This window comes from Eublepharis macularius, chromosome 8, assembly GCF_028583425.1.
Source record: "Eublepharis macularius isolate TG4126 chromosome 8, MPM_Emac_v1.0, whole genome shotgun sequence".
Lineage (NCBI taxonomy): Eukaryota > Metazoa > Chordata > Lepidosauria > Squamata > Eublepharidae > Eublepharis > Eublepharis macularius.
Window position 1 is genome coordinate 40,436,500 of NC_072797.1, and position 17,252 is coordinate 40,453,751.

Here is a 17,252-nt window from a genome sequence, read left to right on the forward strand (position 1 = left end):
TCATGCCAATCTGTTAGCTCTTTTTAATAATTGGATTTCATCTATTTCTAGTAAGAAAATTTTGCTACTAAACCACATTGATTAGACATGGAAAAAACTGTATTGTAGTACTTTGTACTTCACAAAGGGGTGTACACAGATTGTGTTATAATGCACAGTGGTTATGTAACCTTTGTTGTCCCAGTACCCCAAATATGTTTCAATACTGTACCTGTTATTGCCACATTTGGTTAAAAACCATGTTCCATTTATCCTCTTCAACTTTGAATCGTGTGTGCTATAGTCAACCATGCATAAGATTCCATCATATTCAAACAAGCCATGGGATTGTAAAAATTGGGCGTGCTGACATTAAGAACAGGCATTCTGTAGCAAGAAGCGACAGTAAATCTTGCTCTGCAGCATTCTTGCCACGGCCAGGTAAATCTACACTACCTGCTCACTGTGTATAATTCAGAGTCCACCCATTCCTTCCTACAAGCTGGCAAATCTCTGGGTGCTTTGTTATTCATTACATAACGCCATTGATATGTCTTTATGATATGCTAGACAATTTGCCTGACCCATGCACACAAATATTTTAGAATTATAAAATGAAAGTGCCTGAGCTTTCCCAGTTACACACTTTAAAATAGATGCATGGCCTCCCTAGGGCTGCCCAAGTCCTCAGGCTGTTCACACAGTACTTACTCCCTTGCCACAGATTCAGGCTGGAATAATGACCATGCCAGAAACAGTTGCTTACGTCATGCACACACATGAGTGGGTGGGGAGCTCCATGCATACAGCACAACACACACACACACACAGACTTTGGCACAAAGTACATGTGCAATTTCGCACCTAATGCCTACCCTTAGTCTTATTTTAAGACATTTTCAGAGTAAAATTTGCTTAGTTGATATTTAATGATGTCAGGTAACACAGTTACTGATGACTCAGCTGCATGTGACCCAATAAGGCAAACAGAGGTTCCTTGGGGCTGTTTCAGGTCAGGAAAACAGCGCTGGGAAGAGATGCTTATACCCTTTCCTTTGTGCCACACTCCTAATGCAAATTAAGTCCCTATGTGCCTCAAGGGGGGGGGGGGAGAAGCAGAGTTCAGAGCAAGAATATGGAGGAAAAGGCTTTCAGTTTAACCAAGAACTTTATAGTTATTGCTCTGATAGACACTTTGGAAGACTCTTTCAAGCTGTTTATTCATTTCCTACCTTTCTTCCATGATGGAATACAGGACTCCCTGAAATCCTCCCCATCCAGGAAACAAGCAGACTGACACCAGCAAGGGTGTTGTTTCATGTACCAGATACAACTACACCCTCAGACCTGACAGAATGTCAGGTGCTGCATGCTCCATATTTGAAGACTCTTCACATATGTTTTCAGTCTATGCTACTTCACGTAGACTGGCAAGGATCCATCTTTTCAGCAGTTGTATAAGCTGTCCCTTGTGTTTGAGCAAAACCTAAGGTAAATAGACCACATGAACACTCAAATAGCATCTCACCAGAAAAATGCAGGGGCTCATTTGATGAAGTTGAAAAGGTAGATAACTTTAAAGGAGCTTAACAGTAATGAAAGCAGAACATTAAAACGGATTTTGATCTGTCCAGGGGCGATATTGTCCTGATTGTCCATGGGCAATAAGAGTCTTGGGGATAAAACTCAAAGGGAACTCAAAGAGTGGAACTACAAAAAACCACACAGTGAGTTTTGGGTCACTCTGCTCGCTGGCTCTTTAACAAAGCGCTGAACCAATGCTAGGCAGGTGCATGATAGCCACGTGGCCTCAAGCTGACCAGAAACACAGACTTTATGCCATGTCTTGTGGCTGCACAGGGAGCAACACCCCAGTTTCTTTGGAAATGGAACCTAAACAGCATCACTTGGCCAAAACAAACTGCTCTGACCATTTTTTTTGTCACCTCCTGGAAACAAAAGATTCTTCCAAAGAGCTGATAACTTGTCATTTTTACATCTGCAGGAGAGAGTGCCCTTTTGAAACAGAAGCTTTTATGAACTTGAGCCCACTTTGTCAAATGCACGAGTTGGAACCTCAGCCACAATTGACATTTAAAAATGGAAATATCAAGAAACCAATGGGAGAACATCCCAGAATACTCTGTTGCAGGCTATTGTTCAACAAAAGAATTTCACAAGGAGACTCTGTAACTTATTTTTTTAAAAATGAGTTCTAATTCAACCGCTTCATGCTTATTGCATTTCCCAAGGCTGAAATAAAGACCAGTGATTCCTCAGTCGTTACAAATGTTGTCTTAGCTAAACTAGGGGAAATTGTGTTACCTCTAATTGTGGCTATTGTGAATGGTCACTGTGCTTGTCAGTGTGAGAGAGAAATACCAGAGAAACCCCCAACCTCCCTCCCCCACACTGTTTGTTCATGAGTCACTGCCTCCAAACTGGAAGGAAGTTTCAGAACAGTGACTCAGGCAGCAGGAATAAGTCCCTCTGAGGGTGGGCAGTTCCATTGTGCCTTTATATCTGGGCTAAGAGTGTGATCCAGTCACCCCTGATGCAGAGCTATTACAAAAGCAACCAGACTCCGATTAGGAAGAAGCGAGGCTAGAGCACTGAATCATACAACTACTCAATGACTGACCTTCATTGGGGATGGATACTTTTGGCTGACTAGAGCAGTCATGGTCCATGAATGTGCTCTTAGGACATACAGGAGTGCACCAGCATATGGTTAGAGAATAGCTATTTTATGCCTTGGAATGTCTACAAAAAGTTGGGGAATTGTGTAACCCTATCGATGTAATCTGTTTAAGTATGCTAAAAATGCCATTATCAAAACTTTTGATCCATTTTTTAAAGAACTAAATAAAAATTGAGCATCTCAAGGGAAAAGGTCCCCCTTGTAGGATGTACTTGTTTTCTACATAACAAGGGATAAATAATGGAGGGGGACTCTGAAAAATGTGATCTCACACCTCTAGCCTAAAACGTTGTGATCCATTCCACCATTCTTTGATCCTGTTTCCACCTAATTCTTCTGCATTCCTAAACCAGGCTGCCTTGGGGAATGGAAAGGGTTGCTGAAGTATCATATTAGTGTACAAATGGTGAGAAATTTAAATTTAAAAGAAAAATTGGTTCAGAATAATGTAATACACCCAGACATTGGTTGCAACAAATCTGAAAGCATCAAGTGACGCTTTAGAACAAGAAGTGCCATCACCAAGGCAAATGTGTCTATTACTGACAGCCAATGTGATGTAGGGGCTAGTGTTGTTCAGCCAGGGCTTGATGGGCATCAAAAATCCCTACCCAGCTCTGAGGCTGTTTGGGTGACCATGCGCCAATTGCCCTCTGCCATCCTTGTCAGAATAAAATGGAGATGCATTTATTCCACCCAGAGCTCCTTGGAGGAAAAATAGGATAAAATATAAAATATGTAATATTGGGAAGATACTGTTTGTTATAATGACATCCCCCATCCCTTTCTGACTTAATGCTTATTTGACCAAATATTTCTTAGATTTGAAAACTCATTAATTGAAGCCACCCCATTAGACTCAAGGTTTAAGAGGCCTGGTAAACTGAATCACTGACACTTCAATATTCTCCAAGTTAGAAAATTTCATGGTATATTTAAATGAGACACAAGAGAAATGAAGTATATTCAAGATCCTCTTTATATAAAAAAGTTTAAGCTACTGGAAGCAAAACTGCTACAAAGTAGTTTGAGAAAAGCATATCATTACATGCTACATGCAAAATAAACAATACTAATTAAATAATGTTTAAAATAAAATGGTGTACATGGATCAGTGCAAATGATGAAAACACTATCTTCCAAGTCCTTCATAGATTCCTATATTGGCAACAAATAGGTTTGGCAAACATATGAACAACTGGTTTCCATACTGCTACATGTGTATTGTAAGATACAACTTCGTCTCTTATTAACAAAGAGTACCCTACTAAAGACTGCTTTCCTATTAAACAGGTCAGTGACTATGCAAGACTTCTGCTATCTTCTGATACAATGTACTGGGGTATTAACAATAGTCCACTTGGCTTATCAGCACACACTTGAGGTCTTTTTTTTTTTTTTTTTTACACACAACTGGTCTGCAAAAACAGAGCCCTTCTGATTTCTTTTAAGCACAGCGTCACCATCAGGTCTACTGCCTATGTCTCCACTTGAGAACAAGCATGTTAGCATAAGCCACTGGAGTTCACATAGGGAAACAAAAGCAGCAGTCGCCAGTTCCGACCAAGTTCTAGCATGCTTGGATCTTTGCTTGAGCTCCATTTCAAAAAACAGAAGGCTCTCTGCCATCATGTCGAAGCTTTCCTGCCTTCCCCATATATACTTAGTAGGTCGACTTAGTGGTGTTTGAACTAGATGAGTAAGAGGGGGATTTCCGCAGGTATCTGTTTGAAGAGAGGGAGACTTGCATCCTCTTTGTGGTTCGCACACTTCTACAGCGAAGTGCATTTTTAAGATTGCCCCTAAAGTCTTTTGAAACAAAGTAATAGATGAATGGATCGATGCAGCTGTTTAGAGTAGACAGGCACAGTGCCGTTATGTACAATGCATATACATTGCCAACGTGTTGGTTTTTGATTTGTGAGTAGTGCACCACCAGTAGGATGTTGCTAGGCAAAAAGCAGATCAAATACATGCAAAGTACTGTAATGATGAGCTTGATTGCTCTTTTCCGTTTCTTCCCAATGTTTACATCTGTAATGGAAGCATTCAGAGTCTTGATCATGAGAATGTAAGCAGCAGAAGTAAGAACAGCTGGGAAGAAGAAGACCCCAATTGCTAGAGAAAGGAAGTAATTATACATGTCATTAGCCAAGACCGTCTCAGGCAAGACATCATGACAAGTAGTGATGCCGAGGTCAGAAAGATAAACCGTTTGGTCAACAAGGTATAACGGAATGGTGCCCAGAAAAATTAGTATCCATATTGCAACGGAAATTCCCACAGCAATGTCAGACTTCTTTCTTGAGTGAAGAATGGGGTTCACAATTACCCAATACCTTTGTACGCTGAGGCAGGTCATAAAAAGAATGGAGCAGTACATATTTCCATAGAAGAACCCGACCAGTACTTTGCAAAGGCCTTCACCAAACATCCAGTTATTGCCATTAATGTGGTATGCAATCTTCAGGGGGAACCAGACCATAAAAAGAAGATCTGCCAGTGCCAGGTTAGCCATATAGATCACCGCCGGGTGCTTCTTTTTTGTTCTCACCAAGAAGACCCACAGAGCCATGGCATTGCTTGGTAAGCCAATGATGAACACCACAATATAGATCACAGGCAGGAAAACTGTGGTCAGTTTCCCAGTAAGAACTTGGGCTGCAAAATCATCCACACCATACGCCTCTTTGGAGGTATTGGTTGTATTGATCTCTTGACGAATGAAAGTTCTCCCTTTTGATTTGCTGGTTTCATCTATCCCTGGAGGCAGGGGGGACAAAGGAGAGAGTAAATTGGTACATTCCTAACATTTGTTTCAAAAGTCTAGATGCACTCATTAAACTCTATTTTTATTATCCTCCCCTTTCATTTCCCCCTCATTTAATGTGCCACACACCAAGGCTGGTGTTGGACGCAAGGCTGACCCAGCAGAGAACCAAGGGAAGAAGTTCTCTCATTTCTGCCTCACTAGACAGGCATAATGCGACATATGTCAGGGTAGACCACAGCACAGCACCCAGAAAGAGCAGCTGAAGCATGTGGGGATTGGGAAAGAAGCAATTTGCCCGACAGCCCCCTGACTTACCTGGCTGGATCATAGCAGCCCCAACCAAGCTATGGCATATAACACAGAAAATAGTAAAGAACGAAAAATATCTTCATGTCAGTTAAATCATACCCACCTCCTTCCCCTCCCTCTGCACGGAAGATAATCAGGCAAAGAAATCTGAATATTAATTAATGTTATTTTTTGTTATGATAACATTAAAGTAGCTATTTCACTTAGTTATTCAGTTACCACACCAATTTCTCCATTGACCTCACCAATTAATGCCGACGATGATGCAGCAGTTAGGAACAGAATTGATCAATCTAGCTATGAATCATTGATAGATAAAGGAGGAAACATAAAAACCTGGCAAGAAATCCAGGCCTATGGCAAAAACATTCCTTGGTTGACTTATCACCAAATCATATCAAACTGAAGGATCAAATTCTTAAAGAAGGCGGCAGACTGAGAGAAAAAACACAATATGAACCAGGGCTCATTTCGAGGGGGAATGCAGTTCCGGCAGTTCTCCATAGGGGTCACTTGTCTGGTGGCCCCGTCCACTTGATTTTCAGCCATTCTGGGCCCATTTCGGCCTGGATCGGGCAGTTTTGTCACGAATTGGGGCCAAAATGGCCTTGATCGGGCCACTGCCAGGTGGGAGAACACTCCCCTGTCTGGCAGCAGCTGAATCCCGGCCATTTTGGGCACCGATCCTGGCCAATTTGGGCCCAAAATGGCCAGGATTGGGCCCAAAACAGCCAGGATTGGTCCCGAAACAGTCAAGATCGGGCCTCTGACGGGTGGTGGATCACTCTCCCGCTCAGCAGCGGCCCCATCCTGACCATTTTGGGCCCCTTTCAGCCATTTTCAGCCCCCTTTTGTCATTTTAGGCCCAATTTCAGCCCTGAATGGCCAGGATTGGGTCCAAAACAGGCAGGATAGATTATGTCAGGAGGTGTGGCATATGCAAATTAGTTACACTAATGACACACTTCTGGTGATGGCAAGGGGTGTGACATACGCTAATGACATATGCTAATGAGTTCCTGCAGCGCTTTTTCTACGAAATGACCCCTGATATGAACTATTAATATCTGGAGACTTGTCGCATCTTTTGGGGAAGATTTACAAAATATTACTGCAACACCATACAGAAATGGAGCAAGTTAAAACTTGTTATGATAAAATGGATGCAAATTTTTGGGGAAACTATTCTGTTGGACGTATGGGAAAATTTATGGATTAAGGACATAAAATTTACAGGTTGCCAGGTATTGAGAGAAAAATGGTATAAAATGTTCTTTAGATGGCACATCACTCCCAAAGGTAAGAGCCCCGTGGCGCAGAGTGGTAAGCTGCAGTACTGCAGCCCAAGCTCTGCTCACGACCTGAGGTCGATCCTGGCGGAAGCCGGGTTCAGATAGCTGGCTCAAGGTTGACTCAGCCTTCCAGCCTTTTGAGGTTAGTAAAATGAGTACCCAGTTTCCTGGGGGTAAAGCGTAGATGACTGGGGAAAGCAATGGCAAACCACCCCGTAACAAAAAAATTTGCCAAGAAAATGTCGTGATGCGATGTCCCCCCATGAGTCAGTAATGATTCGGTGCTTGCACAGGGGACTACTTTTACTTTTTTTTTTTTTTTTACTCCCAAAGATATTGCAAGGATTAGAAAGGGTTACAGTGGACATTGTTGGAAATGTCAGAATATGGATGCAACATTTTACCATATTTGGTGGACTTGTAAGGAATCACGAAAATACTGAATAAAAATACATGAAGAGATGCAAAAGATCCTTAAACTCAGATCTGAATTAAATCTGAAAAGTACCAATGAATGTGAGAAATATGGTGACGGCAGCGAGAGTATTATTTGCAGGTAGATGGGAAAATGATGCCTGTCCTGGTCTCAGAGTGGAGAGATAAGATTTATGAATATGCTTCAATGGACTTACAAACTAGATCGATAACTGAGTTCTGGAAACAATGGAAGGATTTCTTCAAATGCTTAGGCTAAACTAATTGACACCGAAGCTTAGAGGGAGGGAGGGAGGGAGGAAGAGAGGGAGGAGAAATGATATGTAGTTAGGTTTACGGAAACTTCAATGTATTGCTTGTTTTCCTTCCAAAGGTATTATACCTATATTGTTTATATGCTTATTGGTTGTATAAGATTGTATAACTTTCAATTTCTCTAATTTAGAATCTGTATAACTTTTATATTATGCACTAACTTTACTTCAATTTCTTTGCTTTAATAAAATTCTTAATTATTAAAAAAACAATTATTCAAATACTCATTGCTCCATAATAGACCATCCTTCATTCCAAAGAATGGAAGAAAATTCTTTAAAAATACCTCAGTTTGGCAACTCTGCTAGAATTCACTTTGCTTTGGAACAGCACATCTATTAAAATAAAGGAGCAATTATTCAAGCTTGGTTTCAGTAACAGGACCAATTAAACATCTCCCCTCTTGTGCCTAACATGTAACTGAGATAAGCTGGATGAATTTTAAAGGTAAACTCAAGCTAGAGACAGAGAAGGCTCTGCAGAGAGGCTATTTAGCTGGGCCTTTCCTCTTTGTTTCTGGAACAGGATGTCTGAACCCACCCACTACGAGTCTCACCACACGAGACAAAATACACTCAAATTACACGGGTAATTGGAGTGAATTTTGTAATTCGAGTGTATCTGAGGGTAATTCAAGTGTATTTTGTTTCGTGTGGTTTGACCCTCAATCTCTCCTCGTCTTTAAGAGGTGATCTGCTGGGAGCATTTTTAAGTTAAACTCACAATAGAAGTGTGAGCTAAAGGACAAGAGCACAAGGCTCTTAGCCTTAGCTGTGTAGCCAGGTGCAGTCATCGCCTACACCAAGAGAGCTCCACCCATTAAGTATCTGGAGACCAGGAACAGCTGGGATAGAAACACCATCTGTTGGACAGCACTAATATAAATATATCATAATTACAGCCCTGGACTGTTGTATGGTTTCTCTGTAGGGTAGCCATCCCCCCACCTGGGGCGGGAGATCACCTAATCCCCCCTCCCCTCCGCACCAACTTACCTGGCTGGTGGGGGGGCGCTCCCTGGGGTGCTCCCTTCCCGGTTGGCGCAGCATGCCCCTGGGTGCGGGACGCGCTCCCATGCCACAAGAGTGGGCAGCAGCAGAGAGAGAACAGGTGGCGCTGGCAAGAGCAGGCTGCTCTCACCGCCGCTGCTGCAGCCACCACGGCCCACTCTCTTGCTGCGGCCGCCCCTGTGCAGCCTGCACCAGCAGGGACAAGGGGCACAGTGGCAGCAGCAGTGAGAGAAAGCTGCCTGCTCTCTCTTCCCCTCCCCAGCATGCGTGACATCGTCACACAGGGCACCCTTTGACCCTGCATGATGACATCACACCATGTCAGGGGAAAGCCCCTTTATCCTTAGATGTGAGTTTGCCCAGTGTAACACAGTTTATAGCATTAGATACAGTGAACCTAGGCACACAGAACAAAAAAATGTTTTTTATTCTAAGAAACTCAAACTTTGCAAGCAACTATAAAATAACAAATCCTTACTAAAAGGCAAATTAGGGCTAACATAACTGAAACAAGTAGATTAGCTGACTAATACTCCCACAGCTCAGCCACACTAACGGACTCCATTGCATGATAACAGGTCTTGCGATGTTTAGATCAAAGTAGTGGTCCAGCAGCATCAATAGCAGGAAAAGCCGCACCCCTCCTCATGGCTGGAAACAGTCCCACCTTAAAGCGAATCCAGCCAATCAGGACAAACCATCACTTAACAATGCGCGCGGTCACAACAGCAGTCCACTTAAACATGCGCGTGGTCCAGTGGGAGACTTGAGGGACCTGGCAACTTTATTTCTCTGTGGTGCAAATGTGAGGTATTTGTGGCATATCTTTATGGTCCTCTACCTGGAGTAGGATGAACAGTGTATGTATTCCTCTCACCTCTTTGCCAATATTATGCAATACCAGCTCGGTGAGGCACAAAACTGCACTCTCCATTGGTATGTTGCAGGAAGAGGGAACTGAGCTGGTTTGCATAACAGAGTCATGGTTGAAAGAAAGTGATACAGTGTGTCTGTCCCAATCAAATCCACCTGGTTATGCAGTCCTCCACCAACCCTGAACAGGGGGCTGGGGAGGAAGGCCTGCTGTCATCCTCTGCGAGTCCTTCAACTTCCACAGACTCCCTGTACAAACTGTAGCTGATATTGACTGTATGTTCCTTACACTGGAAACTAGGGGGTAGATTAGGTATTCTGCTTGTTTAGCAGTTGCCTAGTTCCACAGTAACACCATTTCTTCTTCTTAATTACTGTTTCCAGGACTAATAGCGAAGTCACCGACTAAAAGGGAAACCTAGAGTTTACTGTCAGAGTTACAACATGGTTTTACTACAGCTGTCAAAACTTTAGCCACACAAAAAGTGTGTTTATCTTCATCTCTGAAAGAGCCAAGAAGATTTAGCTTGAAGAGAGGTAAAATCCTACTTAAACAGAGGAAGAATCAATTTAGCTCTCCAATCTAGAAATTCAGAATATAGAATCAATTTTGTTAGTGCCACATCTACAGAGTCTGTTAGAGTATGGAATACCACAAAACCTTCCAAACAGCACTGCCAACAAACGCACAAGCATAAATGTCCCTCTGTACTTTGGGAGAGTTAAGTCAAACAAATAGTTTAGCGTTTTAATCGGAGGAGAGATACCAACTGAAAAAGAAGTACATGCTCTGCAAGATCTAACCAACATGCTCTTATAATCAAGATCCCTCAAAAGGCTTTTGATTAACTTAATTCACTACTACTCAAAGTTTCTCTCATATCATGGGCGATGTCCGTACATCATCATTTGTATTCCAAATATTCATCCTGAACACTTGTATGATGATCCAGCCTAACTAATCCTAGAAGACCTGGTTCTAAGTTTGATTTCAGGATCCTAATTTTTAAGTAAGCACCCTTACTGACCTAGCAGAGGTGCCCTCAGATGTGCTGCTGGAATCACCTAAACTGATTGTTCTGGGTGACTTCAGCTTTCATGCCGAATGCTCCACATCAGGGCTGGCCCAGATTTTATAGCTTCTTTGGCTGCCCTGGACCTCTCTTAAATTGTGTCAGGAGCAACACATGAAAGAGGCCACACCTTGGACTGCGTCTTTGAGGGAAGGTCTTCTTTCAGGAGTGATTCGGCCTGAATCATAGTCTGACCATTATCTATTAAAAGCAAGGGCCCCAACTCCTGTGAAAGAGGTCTGCTCATAGAGGCTCATGGATTCCACAACACTCTGTGGGGGGGAAGACTTAGAACATGAAGCTCCTTGAAACCACTAACAAGATTCCTCCTTGTCAACTGCTCCTGATCTTGGGGCAGAAGTCAGCCATGTGATTGACCAAGGAATCGGGTGACCTAAAGAGGGCTGGAACATGTCCAAAGTCAACTCTGAGACTCCAGCTGAGGCAGAACACCGTAGCTCAATTATTATCCGAAGCTAGATAGAGCATGCACATTACTTCCATTTTGCAGTCACTTCACTGGCTACCCATCAGTTACTGAGCTTAGTTGAAGCTTTTGGCTATCACATACAAAGCCCTTCATGGCCTTGGTCCTTCATACATATGGGATCGCCTTTCCCCCTATATTCCACCATGGCAGCTCCACTCATCTGAACAGGGCTTCTGCAGACACTATCCTGCCAATGGGCAAAATCAACCTTGCCCCGTACACCTTATGGAACTGCCAGCCTGAAGAAGTCAGAAAAGTTCTCACTCTCCTGGCTTTCCGTAAACTATGCAAAACCAAATTATTCAGGAGGGCTTTTTTACATAGGTAATAGGGCTGTGCTGTAAGAGAGCCAGAGGGATGCTCTGGTAAAGGGAAAAGGACAGCAGACTACACTATTGTGTACTGTCTGTTGCTGTAAGTAGGTTCCTACTAAATAGTTTCTGCATCATTTAATATGTTGTCTTAAATCTCTTATGTTTTGTTTCAGCATTGTTTCAGCTCAGTATTGGATTTCTGCTTGTTTCCCCCCCAAAAAATTTCTGCAATCCATATCCTTGTGTATTGTTTATTGAATTTCCCAGCTGTCACATTGACTTACACTGTGAGTCTCAGTGAGAAAGGCAGACTATAAATAACATGCATATATAATTAAAAAAAACATTCTGAACTCCAGTCACAGGTTCTGTTCCCTACAAAGAATATAGGGCTTGTGTGGTCACTTGCAAGTTAAAAGTTAAAGCCAACTTTTAAGTCAATTTATTTTTTAAAAGGACTATTTGGTAGTAAAAGAAAAACTGACACGAGCAGCACTCCTATTGAAAAAAGATTCTTCTTTTCTAAGAGAATGAGTGTCCTGCCTGTTGCCTGGTGGTGATCTGGAAGAACTGTTATGGAAGACTAAGACACAGAAATGTGTGGCACACGCTACTGCCAGAGTGGAAAAGGCCTAGTCCACACTGAGGTGCTACGACTACACTGCATTGGTCCCATCACAGATGGGGGCATGATCAAATGTTTCCAAAGAAAGGAAGAAAACCATTCCTAGACATAAGAAAGTAGTACAGAACCAAGATCTTCTTCAGTGGTAAAATATCAAGCAATACTTGATGATAATATGCATGTGGAAGCAGAGCTATGGGGTCATTTATAAAAGAGAACCAGAAGGCAGGAGTAGAGGGGCTTTTTGTACCGTCCACTTTTCCCCTTCCCTCCCCAGACCCAATTTCCTCCATGGTCATTCCAATGAGAATGCTGCTCCATTCCGCCTCCTCAACCATGGTGGGAAGGGGCGGGGTTTGTGGGGAGCCCCATGTATTGGGAGGCATGTGCCCATCCTGACACTTGTGGGTGGAGCCATGCTGTCATGGAGAGGCAAGGAGGAAGAGAGGGCTCTTAAAGGCCTACTGGATCCACCCTTGCCCCTTTTGTCCTGCATGAAAAAATAAAAGTACCATTGGGAACACACTTTCCACCCCATAAACAAACACAAGGATGCTGAAAATTGGACAAAATACTTTTTACTGTCTGCTGTTAACGGAGTTCCCAGGTGCCCACCAGTGGCAGGCAAACTACTGGGGGTTTGCCCCCTTGCCCGCCGATCCACCAGCGATTGGCGGGAGATGGCAAGCCCTTGGAAGTCACTCGCCACTGGCAGGCATTGCATAGGTTTTACTTTACAGTTAATAGGGAATGAACTCTGCAACAGCAGGCCTCTTGTTACATGGCCAAATTCATTACATTTCCAAATTGGCTAGACTTATTACTACCAGATGCTAACTGGGCCCAATGACTAGAGGCTTACTCATTGAATAGTTATTCATGCAAATCCAGGGCCTTTTCGTTGTTGCTGCTGCTGCTCAGGACAGGCCATGCTGTGTGCAGCATATACTTGAAACTACTTGAAAAACCAGAATGAAAAAGGTCTCTGTTTTCACTTTGAGTAAGAGTGTATACAAATAAGAGAAGGAAGTTGAAGGCGAGGTAAACTGAGACCAAATTATAGCCATACCGAATCTTATCCTCTAGAAATCTAATCCCCCAGCCTTGCCCAGGAAGTCATAGCCAGAACTCCATTCCCTCTAACTACATTTTAAATACACTCTGTTTTAGTTCCCACCGTAAGTAACTTAGTGTTCCTCTTTTTTAACTATACAGACTAACTATAAAAGGAATTGTTGGCTTCATCCATGCTGACAAAATCAAACATTCATATTACGGCAGTTCCTGAAAAACACCTGCCTACAATAACTGATTTAGGGTCCCAATGAAGCATAGATAGGACCACAGTATCAATCTACTTGCCATTAGCGGATGCAATATATGATGATCAAACTGCATTTTTTTAAAAAACAGTGTCAAACATAGTAGAGAAGTTGCAATGATAGTATAGAATCACTTTGCATGATATGTTCAGCCACTGACTGAAGTAGCTGTTTTCTGACCTGAAAAAATGAGATCATTACAACTAGTTTTCATAGAATCTGCCTCATGCGAGTAATAACCACGGCCAACCTTGCTTAGCTTTCCAAGATCTGATGAGATTGGACTAGCCTGGGCCATCCAGATCAGGGTGTTATGCAAGAGTGCTACCTTTATAGCTGCAACAGGGTCTAGTTTCTCAAGAATTTCCTAGGAGTGGGATGATGTTATTTGTTTACAAGATTCAAAAAAAGATCAAAGTGATACAGAACAGTCAGTTTCCATTAGCCAGAACACAGATAAGTTATTCAGGCTGGAGCTGCTGAGCGACCCCAGGCAGGGTCCCAGTGCAGGACAGTAAGGCATGCCTGTTCCCATCAAGCACCTTGTGCTCGTTTTGGTCACTGTGAGAGGACCCAAAGGGAATCTATGTTTGGGAGCCCACACTGGCATTGAACAGCCCTGATTCTGGTGTTACTAGCTTCTTGTGCACACAGGAATCAGGAATCTGAACAGTGCCCTAAACCGTGGGTCTTCAGATTTCCAAACATGGGGCCCAACTTTCATCCCAATGATATCATAGTCACATGGCAGTCTCTGTATTGTCTATGCTAAAAAGAATTCGCCCCACTGCTGAGTGACCGACTTCTCTTTGCCATGCTACTGGTGCTCAGCATGCATACAAAAAGACACAAGATGTCCTTGCTCTCTATGCATGTGTACTAGCAACAGGTCTTCTAAAAGGCAGCGAAAAAAAGTTTGCTCTATAGGACTGATGCAGCAGGTAAAGCTCCACAGCCCACCAGAGAGTCCTACTGAGTATGAAGATAGGGTTGCCAGCTCCAAGTTGGATAATTCCTGGAGATCTGGGGGGTGAAACCTGGAGAAAGTGGGGTTTGGGGAGAGAAAGGACCTTGGCATGGCATAATTCCATGGAGTCTACCCCCCAAAGTAGCCATTTTCTCCAGGTGAACTGATCTCTGTGGCCTGGAGACCAGTTGTAATTCCTGGAGATCTCCAGCCACTACCTGGAGGCTGGCAACCCTATTTGAAGAGCAAATTTAAGATTTCAAGTACTGAAGAAAGCCTTGTCCCCATGGCATATGCCCCATGGCATATTTATTTATTTATTTTTAGCCCCCCCCTCCCTGAGAACAGGCTCAGGGTGGGGTACAATAAAATGCTAAATGAGCATTTTATATATAAAATATATAGATTTTAAAATGGCAGCCCCCTCCAGTTTCCCGAATCATAGTATAAATGAACCAAGAGGAGTGGGTGGGGGGCATAGTTTAATAATATTCCGATGGCTGCGTGTATAGGGAAGCAGATGACTTTGTCGCCCCCTGGAGGGAGACCAGTAAGGAGGGTCCTAAACCAATCAGAAAATCAAAGACTGGCCTCAACCACATGCCTGGTGGAACAACTCCGTCTTACAGGCCCGCAGAAAGGACGTAAGGTCTTGGCCAGCCTGGGTGTCCTCTGACAGAGATTTCCACCAGGTTGGGGCCAGGACTGAAAAAGCCCTGGCCCTGGTCGAGGCCAGCCGGGCCTCCCTGGGGCTGGGGACCACCAGCAAGTGGGTGGGGGCAGGCAGGGGAGGAGTAAACAGACTCTCCCATCCCTCACTCACAACTGAGCATATTGGTTGTTCCAGGTGCACTTACCTCACATGGGGACAGCATCCTATGCATGTAGCACTCCATTCCTGAGAATGTTCAAAAACCACATTCCCAGCCACAGGGACAGAGCCAACACTTGCATAGTTGGCCACTGTACCATATGCACACAGAAGCAATGGGCCAGTGTACTTGGTCACGAGTGCAGTCAGCATGCTCACTCTCACTTTCCTGCAATGCACATTGCCCCTTAAGACGTGCATATCATTTGTACAGGACTACATAAAAACTTTGAACTGAAATGTACAGGTGCCTTCAGAGATGTTAATCTGATTTTTGAATTGCATTCTGCCCCTCCGCCCCGCCCCTAAGGTTCTTTGCAAGCTTATCAGGTGTTCATCAATGAAAAGATCAACAGTGTTGGGACATGGTGCCCCAACACTCATTTTCCTCCAGTATCGATCCTCCCCCTAACAAACAGCAGTGCGGAGGGTGTATTCCAGGGCACACTCACTTCGTAGGGGGGGGGGGAGAACTATGAAATGCAACAGGCGTGGTCAGTTCTCCATGAAAGCTGTGTGAACACCTTCTAATCCCGCCCCAATCGTCTGTAATTTAGAAAGCAGATAAATCAACGTGGAAAGGCTTTAACAAGAAAATCTTACAAACTCTTACTTTCAAACATGTGAATGCCAGTTATATCTACCCAATAGTGAAAGAAGAGTACTCTGCATATATTCAAGAAACTTCTTTATTTACTTGACATGCTTTTAAGGGATAGCCATGCTCTGAAAATAAAGACTCTAGGTCTGATTAGCAGGATTTGAGTCCAGTGGCACCTTAGAGAGAAACCAACAAGATTTTCAAGGTCTGAGCTTCTGAGAGTCAGAGCAATCTTTTTCAGCTATAGTATCTGACCAAGGGAGCTTTGACTCTCAAAAGCTCAAACCCTGACAATCGGGTTGGTCTCTAAGGTGCCACTGGACTCAAATCCCGCTGTTCTACTGCAGTCCAACACGACTACCTACCTGAAACTAAGTCTGATTAGTATTTCGAGATAAGCCTTTTAACATTCTTCTTTATTTCTTAGAAAAGGAGAACTGAAGCTGAGGTACAGAGTTTCGGAAATAAATTGCGCTTATTGACAACATCCCTAAACCTCCACTCTGACACTTACTCGGGATCAAGCCCTTTCTCAACCCAGTGGGATCTGCACCTACGAAGAGCTCCGCTTAGAACCGCGCTGCGCTTCTATGCGAGCCGCTCGGGGAACTCGGCCCAGAGAAGTTCGACTTCCGCTCTGAGCAAACACGGGCAGAACTCCTGCGGCCAGGACCAAAGTGCGCCCTCCCCAACCTGCCGAGGGCAAGGGCTAAACGAGGCGGCGGCGGCGGCGGCGGGCAATCGTTAGACCCCGCGCCGCCTCTCCTCTCGCCGCTTCGTCCCCACCCAGGTTCGTCCCCATGCTTCCTTCTCACCTGCGTCCGAAGCGATCGCCAACGTGACGCTCGCGACCAGGAGCCACAACCGCGCCGGGCTGAGGCGCCCCATCTCCGCAGCTGCCGCCGGAGCAGCGACAAGAAGACGCTCAACGGCTGTTTCTGCGGCCGCGGCGCCTCCGGAGTTTCCCCGATACCTCGGCGGGAGAGAGGGGCGCGGCAGAGGCGGGGCCTGAGCGCCCCTTGGTGACGACAGCCGTAACAGCCCCGCCCCGCGTAGCGTCATCACAGGTGTGCTTCGCTTCCCGGAGGAGCCCGCGGCAGGGGAGCGGGGCTGCTTCCGACCTCGGCAGTCTGCAGCGAGGCGCTGCGCGGGTGGACTTTTGCAAGCGAGCGAAGAGGAAGGCGGGGAGACGGCGCCGACGCGGCTGTCCTTGATAACAGCGCAGATGGCGCCGTAAACTTCTAGCCCTCAGAGGAGTACTGGCTTGCGACTGGGGAAACCAGGCTTTGAGGGGCCCCTCTA

At 44.4% G+C, this 17,252-nt stretch overlaps 1 protein-coding gene across 1 annotated transcript; it reads right to left on the bottom strand.

The window, feature by feature from the left end:
• Nucleotides 1-3,711: 3,711 nt before the first annotated feature.
• Nucleotides 3,712-16,933, bottom strand: F2RL1 (F2R like trypsin receptor 1). Its single transcript, XM_054986863.1, has 2 exons — nt 16,766-16,933; nt 3,712-5,443 (listed from the first exon to the last, which is right to left on the bottom strand). The coding sequence occupies exons 1-2, from the start codon at nt 16,836-16,838 to the stop codon at nt 4,344-4,346; spliced, it is 1,173 nt and encodes a 390-aa protein (XP_054842838.1). The 5' UTR covers nt 16,839-16,933; the 3' UTR covers nt 3,712-4,343.
• Nucleotides 16,934-17,252: the final 319 nt, after the last annotated feature.